The 22,845-nt window shown below is 40.6% G+C and overlaps 1 protein-coding gene across 6 annotated transcripts in view; it reads right to left on the bottom strand.

The window, feature by feature from the left end:
• Positions 1-22,845, bottom strand: part of DAB1 (DAB adaptor protein 1) — a 761,363-nt gene that overhangs the window by 40,421 nt on the left and 698,097 nt on the right. For all 6 annotated transcript variants that reach the window (XM_056844015.1, XM_056844020.1, XM_056844017.1 and 3 more), the window contains one exon: positions 20,226-20,285. In XM_056844015.1, the coding sequence (XP_056699993.1) occupies positions 20,226-20,285 (60 nt within the window). The remainder of the gene's footprint in view (positions 1-20,225; positions 20,286-22,845) is intronic.

The following is a 22,845-nucleotide window of genomic DNA, read 5'->3' as shown; positions in this document are numbered from 1 at the left end:
TGGGGCTGAGGAGGAAAAATCTGGCTATCCTTTACTGGAGATGTGAAGGACTGAAAGAACCTTGAAATTTGGGGGGTGGGACACATGGCCTTTTTTTCAATTGTTCCAATAGAAAAATTTGAAAAAATTGGGGTGTATTGAAAAATCCCTATGAAATTCTGTTAGACCTGATTCTGTTAGACCTGTCAGCAGCCCTTGACAAGGTCAATTATGATCTCTTAGACTACCGCCTCACCGACATCGGGATTCAAGGCACAGCCCTTCAATGGCTGCGCTCCTTCATGGAAAGGGACAAAGGGTAGTGCTTAGGGAGCAGATATCATTGTGGCACCTCTTGGTGTGTGGGGTCCCACAGGGTGCGATCCTCTCCCCTATGTTGTTTAACATCTACATGTGCCCAGCTAGTCCAGAGTTTCAGGCTGGGTACGCTGAGTACGCTGATGACATCCAGCTATATCTGATGATGGGTGGGCAGCCTGATGCTGCCCCAGACACACTGACCAGGTGCTTGGAGGCTGTGACTGGGTGGTTTTTCCCTGAGGCTTTGGTGCAGTTTCTGCCCTACCTCCTTCTGATCTTTCCCCCCTCCAGCATGGTAGAGCATTAAGCTACTGGTTATCCAATCTGTGGGCTATGTGTCACATTGGTTTCAGGGAGAGATGAAAAGGACAACCACAAGAAAAAAAAATCAGGTCAAAAGGGCAGCAGAAGGCATGCAACAGTTGAGAAGCAACGAAAGCCCTGAATGCTGCCCTCATGAAGATTAACTGCAATCCTGAAAGGGGGGGGGGGAGAAACGCCTTAGGAGATGATGTGACTCTGGTGGTTGTGTAAGTGCCACTTGCACTGTCCAGATGGGTACCTATGCCACCACAAGGGCAGATACACTGTTGCTGGGGAACCAAGTGGCACACAAGCCACAAGCAACGGCGCAGCCTTCCCGGCAGTATTTCTGGTACAAGCGCTCGCCATCTGACTGCTTCGTAGGATTTTTGGGCCCAGATATGCAGGTCAAGCTCCCCTTTTGTTCCACAGTTTCCCTGACACAATTATCCTTTGGAGAACTAGCTTGTCTCCTAGGAAAGTTCCCTCACTTTCCATGGCTGAGCTTCCTTCCTCTAGCTCCCTTTTACTTCATTCACCCCTGGCTTCTCATTTCCTTTGTCATTATTGAACTACTGTATTGTTTTGGTCTATTGACCGCAATAAATGAATGATGTTGATAACTACTGTATTCTGAAACTCATTCCATTTTCTGGTAATTATTAAGAAAAGGAAGAAATATATATATATAGCTTTGCATGGGCCCATTGCAAACATTCATGGGAAACTGAGTTTTCTCACGATTCTTAGGTGCAAATGTGGCCATTACAGACTATGGAAAGTAAGTATTTTAAACATTTTCAGGGGGGGGGGAACACATTTTTTTATTTATATAATTGAAGGGGTACAGGGGAAAAAAGGGGGAGGGGTAAGCATTGTAAATATAAAAACAGTAAATATAGATATTATATAGATATAAGAAAGTAAGCTCAATGATATATTGTAAATTGTATATTGTAGAACGTTTTCTATGCCAAAAATAGTAATAGTAATAAAAAAGGAAATTGATACAGTATGTCATTGTGTTATTCTATTTATATTACTATTCTATAATATAAGAATTTATTATTAACTTAGCAATTATTTTAAAACAGAATTATATAATACAATGCCAGCATATTTCAACTAGTTAGTTGCAAGTCATATAAATATAAAATAACGCCCACTTGTCGTCAAATTGCTCTTTAGATTCGCTGGGTTTTGGGTTTATCTCGTGAGTCATCTTAGCCATGCTGGCATATTCCAACAGTTTTTCTTTCCAGTTTTCTATTTCGGGGATATGATTTTGTTTCCAAGTTCTTGCCAAAACCGTTCTGGCTGCAGTTGTAGCATACTTAAAAACATCGTGATACTTTAAAGGCAAGTTTTGTGGCGTTAAACTGAGTAAATAGAATTTTGGGTCAAATGTGAACTTGATATTTAACATCAACTGCAGTTCTTGATGAATTCTTTTCCAATATGTTTGTATCTTTGGACATGTCCACCAAACATGAAAATAGGAACCGTCCGTGTCTTGACATTTCCAACAGGCGCCCCTTTTACCTGGAGTGGTCATCTGAGAGAGCATGTTGGGAGTCAGATACCATCTGTAGAATGTTTTATACCAGTTTTCTTTCACTTCTTGGGACACAGTATATTTCAATTCATGAGTACAGAGTTTTTCCCATTTATCCATATTAATCATTTCTCCAAAGTTTTGCATCCATTTTATCATATTAGTTTTCACTTGTTCTTCTTCTGTTTCGTATTTCAAAAGGAGCTTGTAGATTTTACCTAATAAATGTGAATCATCTTTAGATATTATCTGCTCAAATTCTGTTAGTTCACGAAATGGCTGGGGATAAAGACAGTCTTTTTGTAAGTTAGACCTCAGTTGTAGGTAGGTCAGCCAATTCAGTTTTTGGAATTTTTCTTGAAGTTTAGTCAAAGTCTTGATTTCTCCTGTAGGCTCTATCATTTGATTGTAGGTAAGATGAACACCCGGTTTCAATTTGACATTGTCATGATAAGCCTCAACTGGCGACATTATAGATGGTGGAGAAGGACTTATTCTCTTTTTGTATTTTTTCCATATTTTCATAAGCGCTATTTTAACGTCACAATCTTCTGGTACTTTGTCCTTTTGAATTTTTGTTGTGGAGTCCCACAAGTCTTTGTGGAAACCTTGTCTGAGATCCGCTCGTTCTAGAATAACATGCCTGGCATCGGGATATTTTATCCATTCTGTAATCCAAGTTAGACAAGCAGCGTGATAATATAATTTAAGATTGGGTAGTGCTAGTCCTCCTCTTTTCTTTTCGTCTTGTAACACCTTGAATCTAATTCTCGGTTTTTTCCCATTCCAAACAAATCGGTTAATTTGTTTTTGCCAACTTTCTATTGTTCTATCTGGGATTTCAATCTGCAAAAATTGAAATAAAAAATTTAGTCTTGGAAGTACGTTCATCTTTATTGCCGAAATCCTTCCCAACCATGAAATGTTCATTTTAGACCATAAAGTCAAGTCCCTTTCAATTTTTCCCCAGATTTTCAAATAGTTTGACCTTAGAAGAGTCTTACTTTGGGAAGATATGTGTACACCCAAATATTTGACAGAGTCTTTGACAATTTGACATCCAATAACTTCTTTAATATACTTGTCTTCGTCTATTGTGGTGTTAAAGGTCATAATTTTCGTCTTTGTTTTGTTTAGTTTATAGCCAGAGTATTTTGCATATTCCATTATATGATTATAAACCTGCGGTGTTGTTTGTCTAGGGTTCTGACAGATTAAAACAACGTCATCTGCGTAGCTTTTAATTTTGTGTTCTTCGTTTCCTATTATGAGACCTTGAATCTTTGGATCATTTCTTATGTAGTTCGAAAGAACTTCCATTGATAAATCAAAGAGGAGTGGAGAAAGTGGACAACCTTGCCTTGTACCTTTCATGATAGCGAATTCTGATGACAATAGACCATTAATCAAAAGGCGTGCTTTCTGAGCAGAGTAAATTGCTCTGAAAATCGTTAAAAGAGTGTCTCCACAGTTCATTTGTTGTAACGTTTTAGAAATGAAGTGCCAAGAAACGTTATCAAAGGCTTTTTCTGCATCTAAGAAAATCATTGCGGTCTTCAATTATTTTGACTTTGTATAATTAATTGCACTAAGGATCAATCGAACATTATCTCTCATAAGTCTCTTCGGGATAAAGCCAGTTTGGTCTGGGTGTATCAATTTACCAATATATTTTTGAAATCTTTTGGTAATTATAGAAACAAAAAATTTGTAGTCAATATTTAACAATGAAATTGGTCTGTAAGCTTGTGGAAGATGTTGATCTGTACCTTCTTTTGGAATCAAAGAAATGTGTGCCTCTTGCCAAGACGAAGGAATCTTTCTGTGTTGAAGTACTTCACTGTAAAGGGAAAGTAGGACCGGAGTCAGTTGTTGTTCTAACAGCTTGTAAAATTGTGGTGTTATACCGTCTGGACCAGGTGCCTTGTCTGATTTTAAGTTATGAATAGCATCCACAATTTCTTGTGTTGTTATCTTCTGGTTAAGACTCTCTTGGTCTTCTTTTGGTAACTTGGGTAATTGTGCATCTGATAAATAGGTTCCTAGTTCATTTTCTTTCAGATCATCCTTCGCGTACAGTTGCTTATAATAATCCACAAATATTCTTTCAATTTCTTCTTGTTTGTTATAAATTTTCCCATTAACTTTAGCGCCAATTATCTTTCTTGCCTTCTCTTGTTGTCGAAGTTGATTAGCTAAAAAACGACCAGGCTTGTTTGCTCTTTCAAAAAGTCTTTGCTTGGCATATCTAATTTTTGTTTGAATTTCTTCTGTTTCTATCATCTCAATTTGATGTTTGGTCATCTTGATACCATGTAGGGTATTTTTATCTGGCTTAGATTGAACTTTTTCCCCATTTTTCTTAGTTGATCTTGGAGATCTTTGAGTTTCTTCTGTTTGTCTTTTTTAATTTTAGAGTTCAAGGCAATCATTTTCCCTCTGATAAAAGCTTTGCTTGCATCCCATATAACAAAATCCGACATTCCTGGAGTCTTGTTTAATATAAAAAATTCCTCCACGTCACGTTTACATTGTTCAAGTATTTGTTTTCTCCGCAATATTTGGTCATTCAAACGCCATCTTCTAATCCCTGGTCTGCCTTTTAGCAAAGTCAATTCAATCGGATTGTGATCTGACAGTATTCTAGGTGCAATCTGTGTCTTTTCCACATTTGTTATCATTGATCTGGAGATCCAACACATGTCAATTCTAGAAAGTGATCCGTGACGATTTGAATAAAATGTAAAATCTTTTACTCTTGGATTCTTCATTCTCCAAATGTCAATTAGATTGAATTCTTTCATTAACTTAAAAACATTCTTAGGCAATTTTCCTGATATGCTATTATGAGTTTTGTCCATCATTGGATTTACAACTGCATTGAAATCTCCTAGAATTATAATTTCTCCTTGATGATGTTCTGCAAGATTCTTGAACAGTGTTTCATAGAAGGCTTCTTTGGCAGCGTTTGGGGCATAAATATGTACTATTGTGAAGCAAATTCCGTCTGGCCCATAAAGGATCAAAATTTGATAACATCCGTCTGGATCTGCTATATGGGTCTTGACTGTCAAAAAATTTTCATTAATGTAGATAGCTAAGCCCCTCTTTTTCTCTTGAGCCGATGCAAGATAAGGAGTTCCGAGGTAATTTGTCTGTAAAAAAATTTCATGTCCTTGTTTAATATGAGTTTCTTGCAAACAGACAATGTCTTTCTTTTGTTTTTTTAAACTATGGAAAACTCTCTTTCTTTTGTTTGGAGAATTAAGACCGTTAATATTCAATGATACAATCTGTAAGTGATTCATGATAAAATTGAAAATCAAGTCTACAGTGCTGCTGCTTGGTCTAATTTGTCACCTTCAGGAGCCTTCTTGTGTTTTCTAAGTTCTCTTTTTTCAAGTGGTTGTTTTCTGTCTTTTTGAGTCAGTTGTGAGGTACTGGGACCTGCTTCCAGAGTATCTTCGGAATCTTTTGGAGGAGAGTCTTCTGATGATTTTAGTTCTTCAAGTAGGTCTTTTGCTTGAGACAGATTGTGAATTGTTCTCTTCCCTTGTGGTAGTGAAATCTCTAGAGAGTAAGGAATGAGCCAACGAAACCTGATTTGTCTCTTGGCCAATTCTTGCTTTAGCTCGTTGTACTCTTTTCTTTTGGATAAAACACTTCCTGGAAGATCAGACAAAATCTGTATTGTGCTTCCTTCCCAAATCAATGGGTCGTCTCTTTGTGTTTTCAGCAACAGGTCTCTGGTTCTTTTATGAACAAACCTCACCAATATATCTCTTGGTTTGTTGTATTTAGTAGCATAAGATGAGTTTATTCTGTAACAAAATTCCAGGAAGGTGTCATCCTCGTCAAAATCATAATTGTCATGAAGTAATGCCCTTACATCTGCCTCCAGGCTGTCTTTCCCGAAACGTTCAGGAATCCCACGAAATTTAATATTTTTGTCCCTTAGCTTCACTTCGTGTGCATCAGCTTTGGTTGAGAGATCTTGAATTATTTTTGATTGTTCCAGAAGCTCTGTAGTATGCTACGTTACTGAAGTCTCTATGTCTTCTTGCTTCTGTTTGATTTTGATAATTTCTTGAGAATTAGATTCGAGCTTTTCTTCAACCTTAGCAATACTTTGAAGCACCTTCTGTTCTGAATCTTGAATTGACTTCTGTAAGGAAGTTTTCATATCCAATATCATTTCTTGAGTGCGTAGAAAAAAATCCTGATTTTCTGTAGCCATCACCGAGGTTTTCGTCTGTGACTTCTCTGCTTTGGATTTAAATTTCGCGACGTCAACCTCTTGTTCTTCTTCTTCTGACTCCTCAAATTCTTCTAAGAACTTCTTTTGTTGTTTACCTTTCAATTTTTGGGATTGTCGATGTGCAAAACTGGTAAATCTTTTCCTCATAATAGTTAAAAACCTAAAAATATATCAATTCAAATCTCATACATTTACAATTACATTTATAGTTATTTCTTTCTTCACCTGCCCAACTGCACAAAGTTAGAAAAAATAAATGAAAGAGATATATTGAGTTATAACAATTATTTCCTGATAATCAAAACAATTACTAATTAAAATCAATTGGTGAATCACTCTACACAATCAATTAATGTGCCTTATATATTGGAATCAGTGGTATTAAAAAGTTCAAAAGATTTAAAATGTAAAATAAAAATATATATTAAGTTCTGATAATAGTTTGTTTCACTGATTACCACTGTTATATCTTGTTTTAAAAGTGGTATTTATATTAAAAAAAAAACTTTTCCAGTTGATTTCTTATTGTGTGCTGGCAGTCAGGAACCTCAGTTTTAATATAGGATGGGAAGGCAACAAAGGTTGAAGAGAAAGAAGCACAAAAAAAAGGAAAAACAACTGTAATTAATCCAAAAGCCACCGGGGGGCAGCAGAGCGTTTGTATGTCTCTCAGAGTGTGAAAACGAAAGTAATTGTTAGCAGGTCGACTCCATTTTGTTAGGCTCCGCTTGAGATTTTATGTTGTTTAAAAAAAAAACAGAGTGATGATGAAGAGTAAAAAATTAAAAAAAAAGTTGCAGAGAGAGGCGCGGAGCTAATCCGAATGTAAGGCGAGGAACTTCAGGGGGGGAATGAAGGAAAAGGAAACATACGGCTGAGGTCTACGTTGTTGAAGGCTGTCTGGTGCCCGTCGTTACCGCCGCGCCGCCGCCGTTGCAGTCCTGGCTCCTACAGCCCGCACTGAGCCTGTCAGCCCGCCCGCTCCCGGGTGGACCAGCAGCCCAGGGCAGCTGCACAGAGCCCAGCGATGTTACATGCCGCACGGGTAGTCAGTATAGTGGACTCCGCCGCACCCAGCCTGAGAAGCTCAGCCGCAGTAAAGCAGTTCCCCACCCTCTTCTTCACTCCGCTCTTTTTAAAGTCTTCGCTCATACGCAGCCCCTCAGCACATATATGAGGCTTATTTTGCTGGCATGGTAAGTTCTAAGTTAATTATAGCTTACAATTTGTTATTATCGCCTGTAGTTTGTTTTTATAGGAGTTGAGGTAAATTCTTAAAAAAAAACAGAAGTGGGGGGGAAGGAAAAGTTTAGACGGAGGGCCGCCATGTCTCAGTAGACTCACCCCCGGCTGCTTCCTTCATCACCAGACGCTGTAATCGGCGTTTTGCTGGCAGTTGGACCCCCGAAAAAAAGACGGGGGGGGGGCTTTATGGAGAATTTCTCCTTCTTGGCCGGCTCCCCCCGAGCCTGGGGGGGTCTCCACGGAAGCGGTTGGGATCCCACGAAAAAAGATCGTGTCTGGCAAGCTCAGCTCCGCCCGGAAGTTTTTCGGAACACATTTTTTGAAGCATGAGTTTGAACAGTGGCAACTTTTTGTACAGGGCCACGCTGTTGAACCTTCAGTTCTTGCAGTTCTGAGTGTTAACCTCTGAACTGCTAGCCATAGTCAACATTTGTAAAAAAAAATTCTAGTAACATGGAGTAACAACATTAATTTGCTCAAAAATTAAAAAAAATATATGGAAGTATATATTGGACAACATCAGTAAAGAGGGGGAGAAAATGAAAGTGCTCATCTTGGCATTCCTCTAGGGCTGTTGAAAAAAAAAATTGGTATAGTTCGGGTTCGACAAAATTCGGGCCGTGCCGAAGTCGGAACTCCCCCGCTTCGGATCCCCGAAATTCGGGCGAGATCCGGAGTTCGGGGGAAAATTCGCCCCCCCGCGGGCCTTCACGGGGCTTCCATGAAGGCGCGCGGGGGGCTCTTTAAACAGATCTGTGCCTTCCAGCTGGAAGGTGCAGATCTGTTTAAAGGCCCCCCCGCGCGCCTTCAGGGAAGCCCCCTGAAGGTGCGCGCGGGGGGGGGGGAACAGATCTGTGCTTCCCAGCTGGGAGGCGCAGATCTGTTTAAAGGGCCCGAATTTGCCGAATTTATTCACAAACACCCAGAACTTGCCGAATTCGGCTCCCCGTTTTCCCACCTTTTTTGAGTTTGGTTCAGTCCGAACCGAAAAACCGCCCAATTGGGGGGAAATTCGGCTGTTTTTTTTTTTTGGGACGAACCGAATCGACAGCCCTACATTCCCCACCCCCTTTAATATGGCTCCTCCCTCCTTTAGAAGAAGAAGAAGAGTTGGTTTTTATATTCTTACTTTCTCTACCTTTTAAAGGAGACTCAAACCAGCTTACAATCACCTTCCCTTCCCCTCCACACAACAGACACCCTGTGAGGTAGATGGTACTGTGAGAGTGTGACTAGCCCAAGGTCACCGAGCTGGCTTCATTGTGGAGGAGTGAGGAAATAAATACCGTTCACCAGGTTAGCGTCCGCCGCTCATGTGGAGGAGTGGGGAATCAAACCCGGCTCTCCAGATTAGAGTCCACCATTCCAGACCACCGCTCTTAACCACTATGCCACGCTAGTTCTCTTTAACCATTGAGCTGTCGCTCATTTGTGATATGAGACTTTGATGTTGCGGGAAGGCGGATTGCTGGACAGCAGGATGCTTCTGTACTGATGTGACAAGAAGGTAGAGTACGGGAAGGGACAATGCCAGAAGCAAGAAGTGCCTTCTCCCTATGTACCTCCATTCTGCTTGCTGCCATTTCCCCAGTGGGGGCAGCTTTTTTTTGCCCTTGTGAAGATGCCACCCATGACTACTGGCTAACGGTAGAAATTTCAGGTATTTGAAAAGGAAATAGTGACTGCAGTGAGCAGTTCAGTTGACAACACATGTGAAATGAGCACATTTGAATAAGTTTGGACACATTTGGACAGCCTGCCAAACAACTGGCTCCAGGCTTCCAACAGATGAGCAGGATGTGAGCCAAAGGGGCAGGTGATTGAATATCTTTACTATAAACACATGGCTGTCACCAAAACTAGCAAACAACTGATGAATTTTCTGTCTGTAAAATGTAGTAAAATACACCCTCATATCCTGATATCATCGTATTGCGCATTTCTCTGCTAACTCCACATCACTGGCAGGAAATGCACAGTGCAATAATGTCTAACCATGGGTACGTTATAAAACATCCCACAAATGCAAAGGGGAAAAAATGAGCAAATGGTTTAAAATAATTAATGTTTTCATGTAATTTTGACAACTTGGAAGTATTCCATTAATAGAGACATCTACATTTCAGAGCAGCCACACACCAAATACTGTATAATCTCCCGGCAAAACAAATGCCTCAGTAAATGGATGATAAAATGTCTGAGTGGAATGTGGAATAGGTTTCCTGCCTTGCTTAAGCAAGCTGCACACATTGCTGGAGGGCAATGCTTGCAGATGCTCCCCAGAATGCCATCTGGCTACTACTTTCAAATCCAAGGTACAAGCAAAACAAAAAAAGGTAGACTTGAGATACGACAGAGCAGCACAAGACATCAAATGCAAGTGGCACACAGCGAAATGTACGTTGTTAGAGGTCACTTAGCAAGATTCCACTGCAACATATAGAGCATGACACAAGGTTGATAGCCTAGGCTGCAAGGGAGACCACAGCTGTATGCTGACTGATTACAAATACTTCTATTGCAATGGCACTGTTTTAATAATGGCCTCTTGCTATTCTGTGAACTGAACCTCTGGAGCCAAGTGACAAGAACCTGTCACCTGTACCATTTAAGCTTTACTCTGAATCCACTAGGGTTACCTGAGCAAACCTCCACTACTATAAAGATAAACAATTCAATAAATTCCATGACACCAGCCGCATAAATATATCAGTAGAATGAGGTTCAGCATTCTTTTCTTTTTGTTGTTAAAAGAATCATCTCCCTCCCAAGACACCATGTTTCCCTTAAGCAAGTTTGATAAAATAGTAAAAAAAAAAAAAAAAAAAAAAGCGATTCTTTTGGAGGACACCATCAATTTCATATATATAAGCAAACACACTGATCAGGCAAGACTTCCACTAACATATATATAGGCAAGGATTCTTGAATGTGAGGCCACGTCTGCCTACAAAATGCTGGCATTTAGAAGCAAAAAAATTTACATGGATATCTCAAAGCCTGCTTTGTATATTAAAATGTAGATTTAAGTACTGATATGTAGACAATCTGGAAACCCTGGCATGGACAGTAAAGAAAAGATAGCTTTGAAAGGAAAAGTTGAGCTTTCCTTGAATTTTATTCTTAGTGTTTCTGAGGTACCTGTTTAGAAGTACCTCCTCTTTTTACCAGTCAGTGTCCTCCAGGCAAGAGATGACACCAAGAGGAGGGGTTCCACTAAGCTTCACATGAACTCTACCCCCAGTAGCTGCATGAGCCAAATGTGACCCATATTAAACACACTGTGCCAGTGTAATTCACTTTTTATTGTGATGCATGTCCATGTGTATCAACTCACTATGAATCTTTCTCACTTGAGACCCTGAAGGAGACACAGAGATCTGCAGATAGTTTAACCACAGTTTAAAAATTGAAAAGAAGAATAAAGGAGAGGATGAAAATCAAGGGAAAGGTTAAAACTTAAGAGAAACTCTGCAAGAGGGAATGAGTACAGATCATGATTGACAGAACAACACAAATCATGGTGAAAGTAGAGAAAGCAAAATGTCTGAACAAATGACTAGGTCAGACAGATTCACAGGGAACTGATATGGCGCTATAGCCACAATGTACAGTGAACATGTAAAGTGATACAGAGCTATATACAAGCATGCTGTTTATCCCACAGAGAAATCATATGGCCAAGCTGCACCACCCTGAAACAGGTGAGAATTAAAATTCAAGGTAAATCCAAATTTTCTTTCTCCACTGGCTCCAGAGTGGGGCAGTATTAACTTGTAGGGTGTCTAAAAGAAGTACAGCCCAACAGTGGGGAAATCAATATCCAACCAATACCACCCTTGCCCAAGTAGCAGTAGCCAAAAAGCAAGTGACTATACAACAGTGTTTGGTATACATTTACACAGATTTCTAGGTTGCTGCCTTGAAGACTGATTAAACTGACTGTGCTTGCTAATATGGCTATGTCCTGAAACAAATAACTTGTGGTACCTAATAGATCCTGTGGAGATGGCTCCATATGTTGAAGTTGATAGCTCAGCTTCCAGATGCTATTGCTCCAGCTGGCTACAAAGCTGAATGTCTGCAGACATGTAATGGTATGCCCATATGCTTAAACCCCAGCTGGAAGTTATTTTATTTAGAAAAATATTATGCCACCTCTCCTGGAACCAGGTAGGTGATTGCATCAATAAATCATGTAGATATGGGATCATAAACACTTCTTAGAGGTCTAACTGAACCATCAAAGTCACAAGCACCCAAGTAAACACTTGTGGGCCCAGCAAGTAGTTCAATTTGAGGGTCAGATATTGAAAATGCCTTCCTGCATATACCAAAGCAAAATTAGATGAGACAGACCCCCCCCAAGTTGACCCTGATGATGCAACGTCATTTCATAGAGTGGGTTCTCACCAAGGAACTCCTTTAGACAGTGCTGCAGGGCCCAATGTTGGTCAGGACCACCATGGCATGAGGGGGGAAGAGAGGGTCCTGCTCCCCCCCTCATTTTCCCAACCTGAAATGGCACCAGGGTTGTGTCTCAGCAAAATAACACCCTCCATTCTGTTTCAGTCAAAAAATCTCTCCTCCCCCAGCACTGTGCTGATCCAGACCAGAATCGAGCCCCCCTCCCCCACTGAGTTCTTTGGTGGCAACTTATTCTATAGAATGGAGGCTCATCCTTAGTGTGAACTCAGGGACACTGACTCATATTCCTCAGCCCTAAATGTAGCAATAGTTTATAGGACAGTGAGATCAATAGGTAGATCTCCAAACAATCTACTGATGCCTCAAAGACTCTGTGTTATATCTCTGCTATAATTGAACGGTTTCATCTGAAAGCGCTTCTTCTGTATACTGCAGTACAGTAATGACTGTGTGTGTCTGTTTTCCTTCAGTCCACTAGAACCATCTTGATGACCTCTATACTGTGATCTCTAGAACCCTAAATGTTCCTGGGACCAAGGTACTTAAAGGACCTGATGCTTCTTTATGAATCTCCGTCAAAAACATCTGTCCTCAAACGCCCTCAGAGTACCTCCACCTTGAGAGTTTAGGTGACAGTTACTGAGGGCAGATCGCCTTTGTAGGGATACCTTGCCTCTGGAAATCCTTCCACCCACCTGTTCACCTGGTGTCTGTCATGGTTAATGTTAGGTGTCATGTGAAAACTTCAATTTCACCCAGACTTTTGGTTGGGTTTGGTATCTTGTTCTGAGTTTGCAGGGTTTTTTTTTGACAGGGTGTATCTGCTGATGGTTAGCCAAATTGGCTTTGATATTTTAAGCATCTGAGCTGTTATTGTGTTTTTATGTTTAATTTGCTATTTTAATTGTAATGATTTTAGAAATCATGTAAGTCACCTAGGAAGCTCTGAACCTAGGGTATGTAGAGGACCTGGTTTCTCTTACAGTAAAATAAAACAGTGTTTATGGCCAAGAGAATGAGAATGTGTTGAGAAATACATGCTACTCTCATAAAATGGACGCACTTTTTACTGGAAACTTTTTTTAAAAAAACTTCAAAATTCTTCCTTAGAGCCGCTTTTGTAATTCTGTTGAAAGGCTTTCTGGATAACCTATCAGAGTCAGTTAGATTACATAGGTGGAGCCAAGGGCAGCTCCAGGTCACCTATGAGAGGTATCTTAAGCCTTCGTATCACTTCCAGTGATAAGATGTACAACTTGCAGACTAATCTAAGTAGGATTTGCTGCAGATAGCCAGTATGACTCGATGATCTGATCAAAGGTTTCAGAGAAAGACACCAGAAGGGATTTCATTGACAGTTACAAAATGTTGTTTTATTGAATTTGGCTTGAACCATAGGGTTTTTCTTTCTTCTGGTTCCAGGATCCTAAACAGTTTAGAAAAGGATTTGGGAAACATGTCCTGGAAAAAGGTTATTTTCTGGCTTGCCCTCTTCTCAGACTCTGCTGCAGACAACCTACTCTTCCCAGCTACACTCAAATGTTTTGATAAGGATAGGAAGTGCCAAATTAGAGAGCTATTTATCCTGTCTGGCAAAAGGGGATTGGTGGGATTGCTTTCCAATGTCAGTTGTCTAATGGCAGCTGCAGAGGGAAGGGCTTGGTGAGGCAATTTGGCACTTACATAAGGTCAGTGAGGAGTCAGAATCAGGGCAGATGGCCTACGTTTGCTCCTGTCCCATTTACCTGAGGTTGCATTTGTGAGAAAACGGCTTCATCAGCCAACTTCAGCTTTGTAGACCTCCTTCAGACCCTAACTGAGAAGGGAGAAAGAAGAGATGAAAGACCCAAGAAAATGGATCAGAAGGGAACCAGTAGAAATGAGGCCAGACCATTCTAGCCATGTATGGTTAATCTGGAAACTGAGAGAAAATCTCCCACCTTCACATCATTTTTTGCAATAAGGACACTACATATTATCAGGAGGAGGTACTTAGAAGCATACAGCTGGAAGGGACCTGAAGGATCATCTAGTCCAACCCCCTACACAATTCAGGAAATTCACAACTACCTTTTCCTCCCTCAGTGACCCCTGCTCTATGCCCAGAGGAAGGGAAAAAACCACTGGGTTCCCTGGAATAAAATTCCTTCCTGACCCCTAAGTGGCAACCGGCATTACCCTGGGCATGTAAGAAAGGGCCATGAGAGCCAAGCACTGACTCATCCTTTCCTGCCCACCCTCTCAGGTTCTGCCTAAGTTCACAGAATCAGCATTGCTGTCAGATGGCCATCTAGCCTCTGCTTAAAAACCGCCGAAGAAGGAGAGCCACCACCTCCAAAGGAAGCCTGTTCCACCGAGGAACCACTCTAACTGTCAGGAAGTTCTTCCAGATTTTTCGCTGAAAAATCTTTTGATTTCATTTCAGCCCGACCTTCTCGTCCGACCTTCTGGGGCAACAGAAAACAACTCCGCTTATTTTTTTATATGACAGCCCTTCAAATACTTGAGGATGGCTATCATATCACCTCTCAGTTGTCTCCTCTCCAGACTAAACATACTTATTTCCTTCAACTTTTCAACTAGTACTTGGTCTCCAGACCACTCACCATCTTCATTGCCCTCCTTTGGCATGTTCCAGCTTGTCAACATCCTTGGCATACTGAGCTTAAGCTTTTCTAACTCTCTTCCTACAAGCACTGGTTATTTGTTTATATATATCCTTGGTTATATGGCCCTCGGTCCAGTGTGGTATAGTGGTTAAGAGCAGTGGTTTGGAGTGGTGGACTCTAATCTGGAGAACCAGGTTTGATTCCCCACTCCTCCACATGAGCAGTGGACACTAATCTGGTGAACTGGGTTGGTTTCCCCACTCCTACACATGAAGCCAGCTTGGGCTAGTCACAGCTCTCTTAGAGCTCTCTCAGCCTCACCTACTTCAAAGGGTGTGAGGAAGGGGAGGGAAGATGATTGTAGGCTGGTTTGATTCTTCCTTAAGTGGTAGAGAAAAGTCAGCAACTCTTCTTTTTCTTAATTCTCAGATCTTTAGAAAGCTGTTTATGGAACCACCCTGGCTTCTTTAGGTTCCTCACATTTTTTTTATCTCATTGGAATGGTTACTTCTCTCAAACCAGGACTGCTACACCCAAGAACAACTGAAGTATCAAAACTGGATTGGGCAAGGTTATGTAGAGCCCAAATATGAAGATTCTAAAGGCATACACCCAGCACCCACTGATTTCAAATACAGCATGCACAAAAAAGCCTCTCCATGGATTGTGCCCCATGGTCATATTAAGAATACTTGTTAAGGGTTAGCACTACTTACAAGAAAGTAGGCGTGGCAGTAATGTAATAAAATTATATTTTACATCCACAATTAAGCATGCAGAATATATAAGAAATAATGAAAAGCCTTTGTAAATAAGCCCTTATTTAAGACGAAAATTTGGGATGCTCAAAAATTACACATGAACAGCTTGTAATTATTGTTATATGTGAAAGACCTTTGGTTTTCACAAAGCTTCTGATATAAAATACATGTCACAGATCAGTTTATTTCTGTTGGGTGCTAGAAATAACAGTGCAGACGCCCACTCTAATATTCACAGGTCTTCATTTCATTCCCCTGAAACTGTATGAATATCAAGAAGTCGTGGAATTACTGCCTTGATCAGTACAGTGACTGTTTCTCTACGACTGCTGAAGCATAAATCAACTTCTACATATTTATTTATTTATTATGTATTAAAATATGTATTATGTCACCAACAACAACAACCATGGCAGCTCAAGGCCATTTACAACATAATATTAATCTGCAGATATCAGCATTTAAATGGGAAATCAGTAGCTCTTTTCACACATTACAGTGAAAACACATGCATCCTGCATGTACATGTGTACATTTGTTTGGTGGAAAGAGCCAACACACGTTCACTTTACAAATGGAAGTCGGTACCAGTATCTGGATAAATGTGGGGTTTTAATCACACATTCACTTGTACATATGTTGAATGTAATGAGATTTACTGAATGCATGCATAAAGAAAAATCAAGTATACACTATATACAGAAGCCTTGATCACAAATTACAGAGAATCCATGTATAATCCATGCACAATGTACACTTAATTTTTTTGAAATTAATGCATTGAATGATTCTCAAGTAACATTCAACAAGTGTACAGCTGAATATGTGTTTATCTGGTCCCTGATTCCAATCACAAAGTGAATGCATGGTGGCTCTTTCTTACAGATGTACACATGTATGTGAGGTTCACTGTAACATGTGAACAAGGCTTCTGTGTCTTTCACTCAAAAACAATCCTATCCCTCAATTAACAGAAAACCTGCCTTAAAAGGACAGACTGGCATAAGCATACATGTGTTCATGTGTACATAGCCTCATTGGCTGGATTCCTAGGCCATTTTTGCATCCTGCAGCCTTGGAAATATGCTTTGCATAGTTAGCATGAAAAACAACCAACACAACATTTACAATTACAAAGTATAAGAATTCAGTGAAGCTAGAACTTAGCAGGCATTAATCTTTCAGAGGTGCTATACCCATTCACTGTCAGTGTGGATTGAGTCCTAATATTCTGATTTGTAAACAGTTGACACCTACTCTGCCCAGGGATACATGACTAATCAATTGCAGGCGGTGGGGAATGGAGGGGGGATGCATCTTTATATAGCACCATGATGAGCTGTTTGAAAGCCTTCATAAAATTGTAAGCAGATAGTTTGGACATGTTGATGGGAAGATTAGGTTTTATTGTGACTTGAGTGACAGGCTTAGTGAAGGGTATTTACAGTTTGCCTCCTGTTGCTAAAAACACCATGACAAGCAGAACCTGACATGTGTGTATAATGGGGAGGCTTTGGAACAAAAATTATGACAAAAAGAGCTCATTAAGAAGATCGTACTTCAGCAAGGTTTAATTTCACATGCTGAGCGAACTGCAACATTCCAAGGGCTCATGAGGCACTTAAGATGTACCATTAAGGACAAAGCCTGCTTTGTTTGACTTTCTGCATAAATAACTTGTGGCACCACCAGAGGTGGTTATCTGAAGGCAAGAGACGACTGGTCATCATCACTGTAGAAAGGAAGCAGGGAAGGCATAATGTGTTCATAGTGTTCAAAATTGGCATGGATATCAAATTAATTTTGTTGTATATACTTAAAAAAACCATCATACCCAATTTGTTTTCATTTTTCAATTTCTGTACTATCTAGTAGATTAACCAGAGCTGTAACAAAAGTAAAGCAAGTGAGGCTCTTGCCTCAGGTGCACAGAGCTGAGGGGCGCATTAAAAAAATAAAACTAGGTGGTATCACCAAATGGTTGTAGGGCTGGTTGTGGTTAAAGGTGGTTGGAAGGGGTGGCGGAGACCACACTATTTTCCCCTTAAGAGAATGCAGTCTGACGGCACACAAGCCTAGTGAAAGAGTAAGAGACTCGTTCATTGATGTGTTATCTGTTAAAAAACTGATTACTGAGCTTGAGTGTTCTTAGTGGGTAAGGGACAAGGATGGGGATAAAATCAGATTTAATTGGCTCTGGCTCTGCTTGCCATTTGCTTCCCTACAAGCCCCACTGGGCCCCAGCCACCACCACAACCAAGCATTGCAGATTTCAAACTTCATGTGGTATTGTGTATGTTCATGGTTTTGCACTGCCTGCTCCCCCACTCTCTCCACTCTTTTTGAGGATAGTGGTTGGTTGCTTTGTGGCAACAGAGAAAGTTTGAACTAGAAATGGTTAAGTTCATTCAATTCATTATTGTGTTCATGTTCCTGGTTGTCCCCCCCACCCAATAATGAACTCTATTGGAAAAGACAATAATGCTAGGTAAAGCTGAAGGCAGTAGGAAAAAAGGAAGACCCAACATAAGATGGATTGACTCAATAAAGGAAGCCATGGCCTTCAGTTTTCATGCTGTGAGCAAAGCTGTTAATGATAGAACATTTTGGAGGACATTAATTCATAGGGTCACCATACATTGGAAGTGACTTGATAGCATATAACACACACACACATTTAACATGTCATACTTAAATGCTTATGCTTTGTTTTAGGTTTCTTTCAGCTCTGTTTTATATTTCTGCTTGTTTTCAGATTTCTGAAGTCTAAACCCTATTGCACTTTTCATTGGATGTCCCATGCTGTTGATTGTATTTGACTTACACTATGTAATCTACCTTGAGTCTCAGTAAGAAAGGAAGACATTAAATAAATTAATAAGATCAGCTGTAGTTCTATGAAGTACAGTGAATCACAAGGAAATGAGAATAAGGAAACACTTCCTTGTTGTTTAAGTCATTTACAGTCCAATCCTAAGTACTGTCACTAAAGAGCATAGTATGTCAAGTAAACCCTAAAGTATCCAAAATAGAAACTGGTGTAAGTGGGGAAATATGCTGTCAAACATGCAGTTATCCCAGCACCAAGCCGTGCTGGCAATGCCCTGGTGCAACTGGTGCTTGGGCAGCTTTGAAGTGTGCTGTGGGGAAAGTGAGGGTTAGTCAGTATCCTGAGCTCCTCCAGCCCTGGCCATGTCCCTCACTGCTGGTGTAATGTTATGCCAGAAAGAACTCTGCAATATCTAAGCATCCCCACAGGACACATAGAGGTTGAAAAGACAACTCCCCCCACCTCAGCTTGCCACCCAGCTCTCAAACTCCAATTCATCTGAGGTTATCAACTAAGCCTCCAACCAATCACAACTCTTCTAAGCACTATGTAAACCCTAGTCAGGACACTGACAATAGACACATGGCTAGGTCTCTCCAGCCCCATTTCACACATACTTAGATCATACTTAGAGCAACTTCAGTGACAGGAACCCCACAGAAAGAGTATTACACCAAAAGGGACCACCTGGATCCAAAATTAGGTGTAAGAAGGACCTTTGGCTTTCTATTAGTTATTTCAAATAAGAAAGAGAGGCAAACATAGACATGTGGGTGGAATGGCTGGAGCAGGCATGCATCCTTGCACTTGGTAAAAGGTAACACGATTGCAAGAGGGTATTAAAACCCACATCTGGATTGCTCCAGGTACATGTTTATTCTAGGGCTTCTCACACCACAGTCCTCATAGTAAAGGTGTTCCCTCTCTTGTTGTTTTCTGCATGTGGATGGCAGAAAGCTGATGTCAGGGGAGTGTGCACATGTCACTGTATTCTGGTTGGCTGATTCTATCTCTGCTTGTCACCAGGGTGTCATCAGCTCAATGGGCCATGATTAGTGGGTTGTGGTTGGGTTGTTACGGTAGAAATTGCTATGCTATTTTTACCTTGGCAGGATGTCTTTTGTTTACTTTTCTCTCTTCTGCTGAATGAGTACTGGATACCAACTAATGGTGCCGGCAGTGCACTGATATTGGGGGTCTTAGAATGGGGCTGTAAGACATTCTTGTTAGTGAGGCCTACTATTGATGAAGTGTCCTTGGATATCTACATGAGACAGAGGTAAACTCTGAAATCTGGCCAAAGCTAATTTTAGAGAGTTGTCTAATAAAGCAGTAAACTGCAGAAATGGAAGACAAGTATCCAGAAAGAGATCTGTGTGTTAAAAAAGGGGAGGGGCAATAACACCAAATAGTTAGTTGGGTATTATTCAGATCCCATTTCTGTATTTTTAGACTTGTAGAAAAGCAAAATACAAACTTGACTATATTATCTTTTCTATGTTTTTATTTATTCATTTTCAAAATTTATACCTTGCCTTTTGCCTGGACCAGAAGTAGCAATATTATTAGACGTGGGGTCAGTTCACCATCAAAGACATACAGGAAACTGAGGTCAAATATGTCTTCCATGGTCTCCATATCATTAACTGTTGCCCACTGTTCAGTTTTTACCCAACAAATATTTGTAGCCCTAAAGTCCTACATTTATTTAATACAATCTAGAATTATATTTTTGTAATGGGTAAGGATGTATACGTGAATAAATCACATATTACAAAAGTGGTTTGTGGGGGTTTTCTTCTTCATTGTACATACACCACTGAAGCAAGCAAGTGATCTGAATGTATTTGAAATTTGTTATGGTAAATCTTCTAAATGTTCCATAAACCTGTATGTAGTGCAAATTGGCCTCCAATACTGCACGGCATATACTTACACTTACAGGTTGACTTTTTGGCACATCATAAACACCTTCTTTCTTTTGGCTAGTAGGAACCTGTAAAAACAAAGACAAATAAATAGGAAAAGACAAGAGAACAGAAACATTAAGGACTGTAATTAAGAGTATGTGATCTCATATAAATGTCTTATGCAAAACAGACAATTTCTTCTTGTAGTGAAAGTGAACATGTTGGATGCTCCGTACTACAATCAGAAGGAGCCTCAAATCTCAGGTACATATGAACTTGCTCTCTGCCCTCCACTTCAGAGATGGTGGCCATACAAAGCCCCCTGCAGGCCCACCCGTTGGAACAGGTGTCCTACATTTCATCTAGCACTTATGCCATTCACATGTTAAAAATAATCATTAAAAAATAGTTTCCCAAAATACAAAAAAATGGTCCTCTTAAAAAAAAAAGGTTTATCATGTTAAAAGCAGATGATCCTAAATAGCATGATTTCTGAAGATCTGCTGGGTTATATATTCATTCCAGATAAATCTGGGCAACAGATGAATGGTTGCAACATTTACACCGCAACCAAATGCCTACCTTTTATTCAAGGATAACATTCTAAACGAATACTAGTAATCTAGCCTTGAAATCCCTCTGATCCTTCAGGTTTTGTCTTTCTCATATGTGCAGCGACAATTACAGTACTGAGACATAACTGTTCCTGGAAAAAATACTGCTGTTGATATTTCATTATAAATCGAGTGTTACTACTTTCCACAGGACTTTCCCAAGATGTTATCTTCAGGCAACATCAGATCAAAACAAATGGCATCATATAACAATTTTCAAAAGGCAGTATATGGTTTAATGTACTGAATTCACAATTCAAGACAAAACTGCCTGAGTACCTCTTTGTTTCATGGAGAGGACTATTACTTGTTTAATTTTTGTTTTCTTAAATGAAAATTGATCAGAATGTATTATTCACTAAAGGCAGTGATACTCAGTGCCTCAGGAGTCACATCTGGCTCTTCTCAACACTCTTCCTCAATGTAGCTCCCACTCCATGTTTCAGGAAAGCAGGCAAGGCTACTGCCCAGTGGGCCTTGTGGTTGGCAGGTGCTTACCACCATGAAACAGCCAGTGCCAAGACTGGAGGACAAGTAAGCTGCAAGACTCCTTGAGCTGCGGGCCTCCTGCCAGGGATGGAAGTAAGGGCCATCCTCTCCAACAGTGCTCCACCCCTCTCCTTTCTCCAAAGCCTCTGCTGTGCTCTCATCCCAGCATATGAGCAGCTGCTAGAACTGGTCATAGAGAAGAGAAGGTAAAACCACCACCCGGGAAAAGGACAAGCTGGGCCACAGTGGGATGCTGGTGGTTTTACTCCCTTTCTCCAGAGCCAGATTGCTCTCCTCCAGGTACACTGGCAATCTCACTCTCTTGCCTGGGACCCTGTGCCTCATTCTGAGGATAGAGGGAAGTGAAAGTCATGCAGGCTTTTGAGGAGAGAGGCTTCACAATGCTGCTGGCTGGCCCAGAACAGGCTCCTGCAGTTGAAAACCTAAGCATCCAGCTCAGCTGCTCAAACCATCCAGCCCTGTCCTGGGTGATGAAGAGGGAAGAGAAGGATATGAGAAGCTCATTAGGAGATGGAATAGTTTCATCATTAATATGGGCCCAAGACAAGAACTCCGTGGCGCAGAGCAGTAAGCTGCGGTACTGCAGTCAAAGCTCTGCTCACCACCTGAATTCGATCCTGACATAAGTGGGGTTCAGGTAGCCAGTTTGAGGTTGACTCAGCTTTCCATCCTTCTGAGGTCAGTAAAATGAGAACCCAGCTTGCTGGGGATAAAGTGTAGAAGACTGGGGGAGGCAATGGCAAACCACCCTGTAAACACAGTCTGCCTAGTAAACGTTGGTATGTGACACCACCCCGTGGGTCAGTTATGACCTGGTATTTGCACAGGGGACAACGTTTACCTTTAAAGACAAAACGTTCTATTATAAAAACACACCACAGCTTGTACATGATGATTATATGAAAGTTCTGGAAATGTAGGGTTTCTGTGTAAGATGTTGGATGAATGAGATGATGGAATGGAGCACACCACAGTTGAATGCTATCCCATAAAACAAAACTTCTTGCATGGGGAAAAATTAGCATGGAGAGAGTTTCTAACGACCTTGTCTCCTGAAATTCAACTTGATGGAACCTTTTAACATAGGGAAGCATTTTTTTAAATACCCAGAACTCTTTCTATATGTTCTGGAGAAAGTGAAAGCGTGCACACTGTTCTGTGTCATAACTATGGCTGGCAAGCCCTTTCTCTCAGTCCGAATGCTAGCTGAGGGCTAGCTGAGTTGGGGTAAGACCTCAGAGGTACTCTGACCATTTAAAAGGCTACAGTTATATATTTAATAGTTAACATATTACTCTATGGGTGTGTTTGGTAGGGTGGTTCACAGGGTATACAATAGTCATGTGATCCTTTTAGTTGATGATAGTTGCAAAACTATAGCAATGGTCCCATCCTAATACCCTTAAATACAGACACTAGCCTTGGGTATTCCCATACTTCTACAGTGGCTGTGCTGAAAGTACATTAATAATGAAATTGCTTTTAGATTTCCTAGGTAGCATTTTATTAAACTGATAATTGA

The sequence above is a fragment of the Euleptes europaea genome, chromosome 2, assembly GCF_029931775.1.
Source record: "Euleptes europaea isolate rEulEur1 chromosome 2, rEulEur1.hap1, whole genome shotgun sequence".
NCBI lineage: Eukaryota > Metazoa > Chordata > Lepidosauria > Squamata > Sphaerodactylidae > Euleptes > Euleptes europaea.
This window is presented reverse-complemented; position numbering and strand designations above follow the sequence as displayed.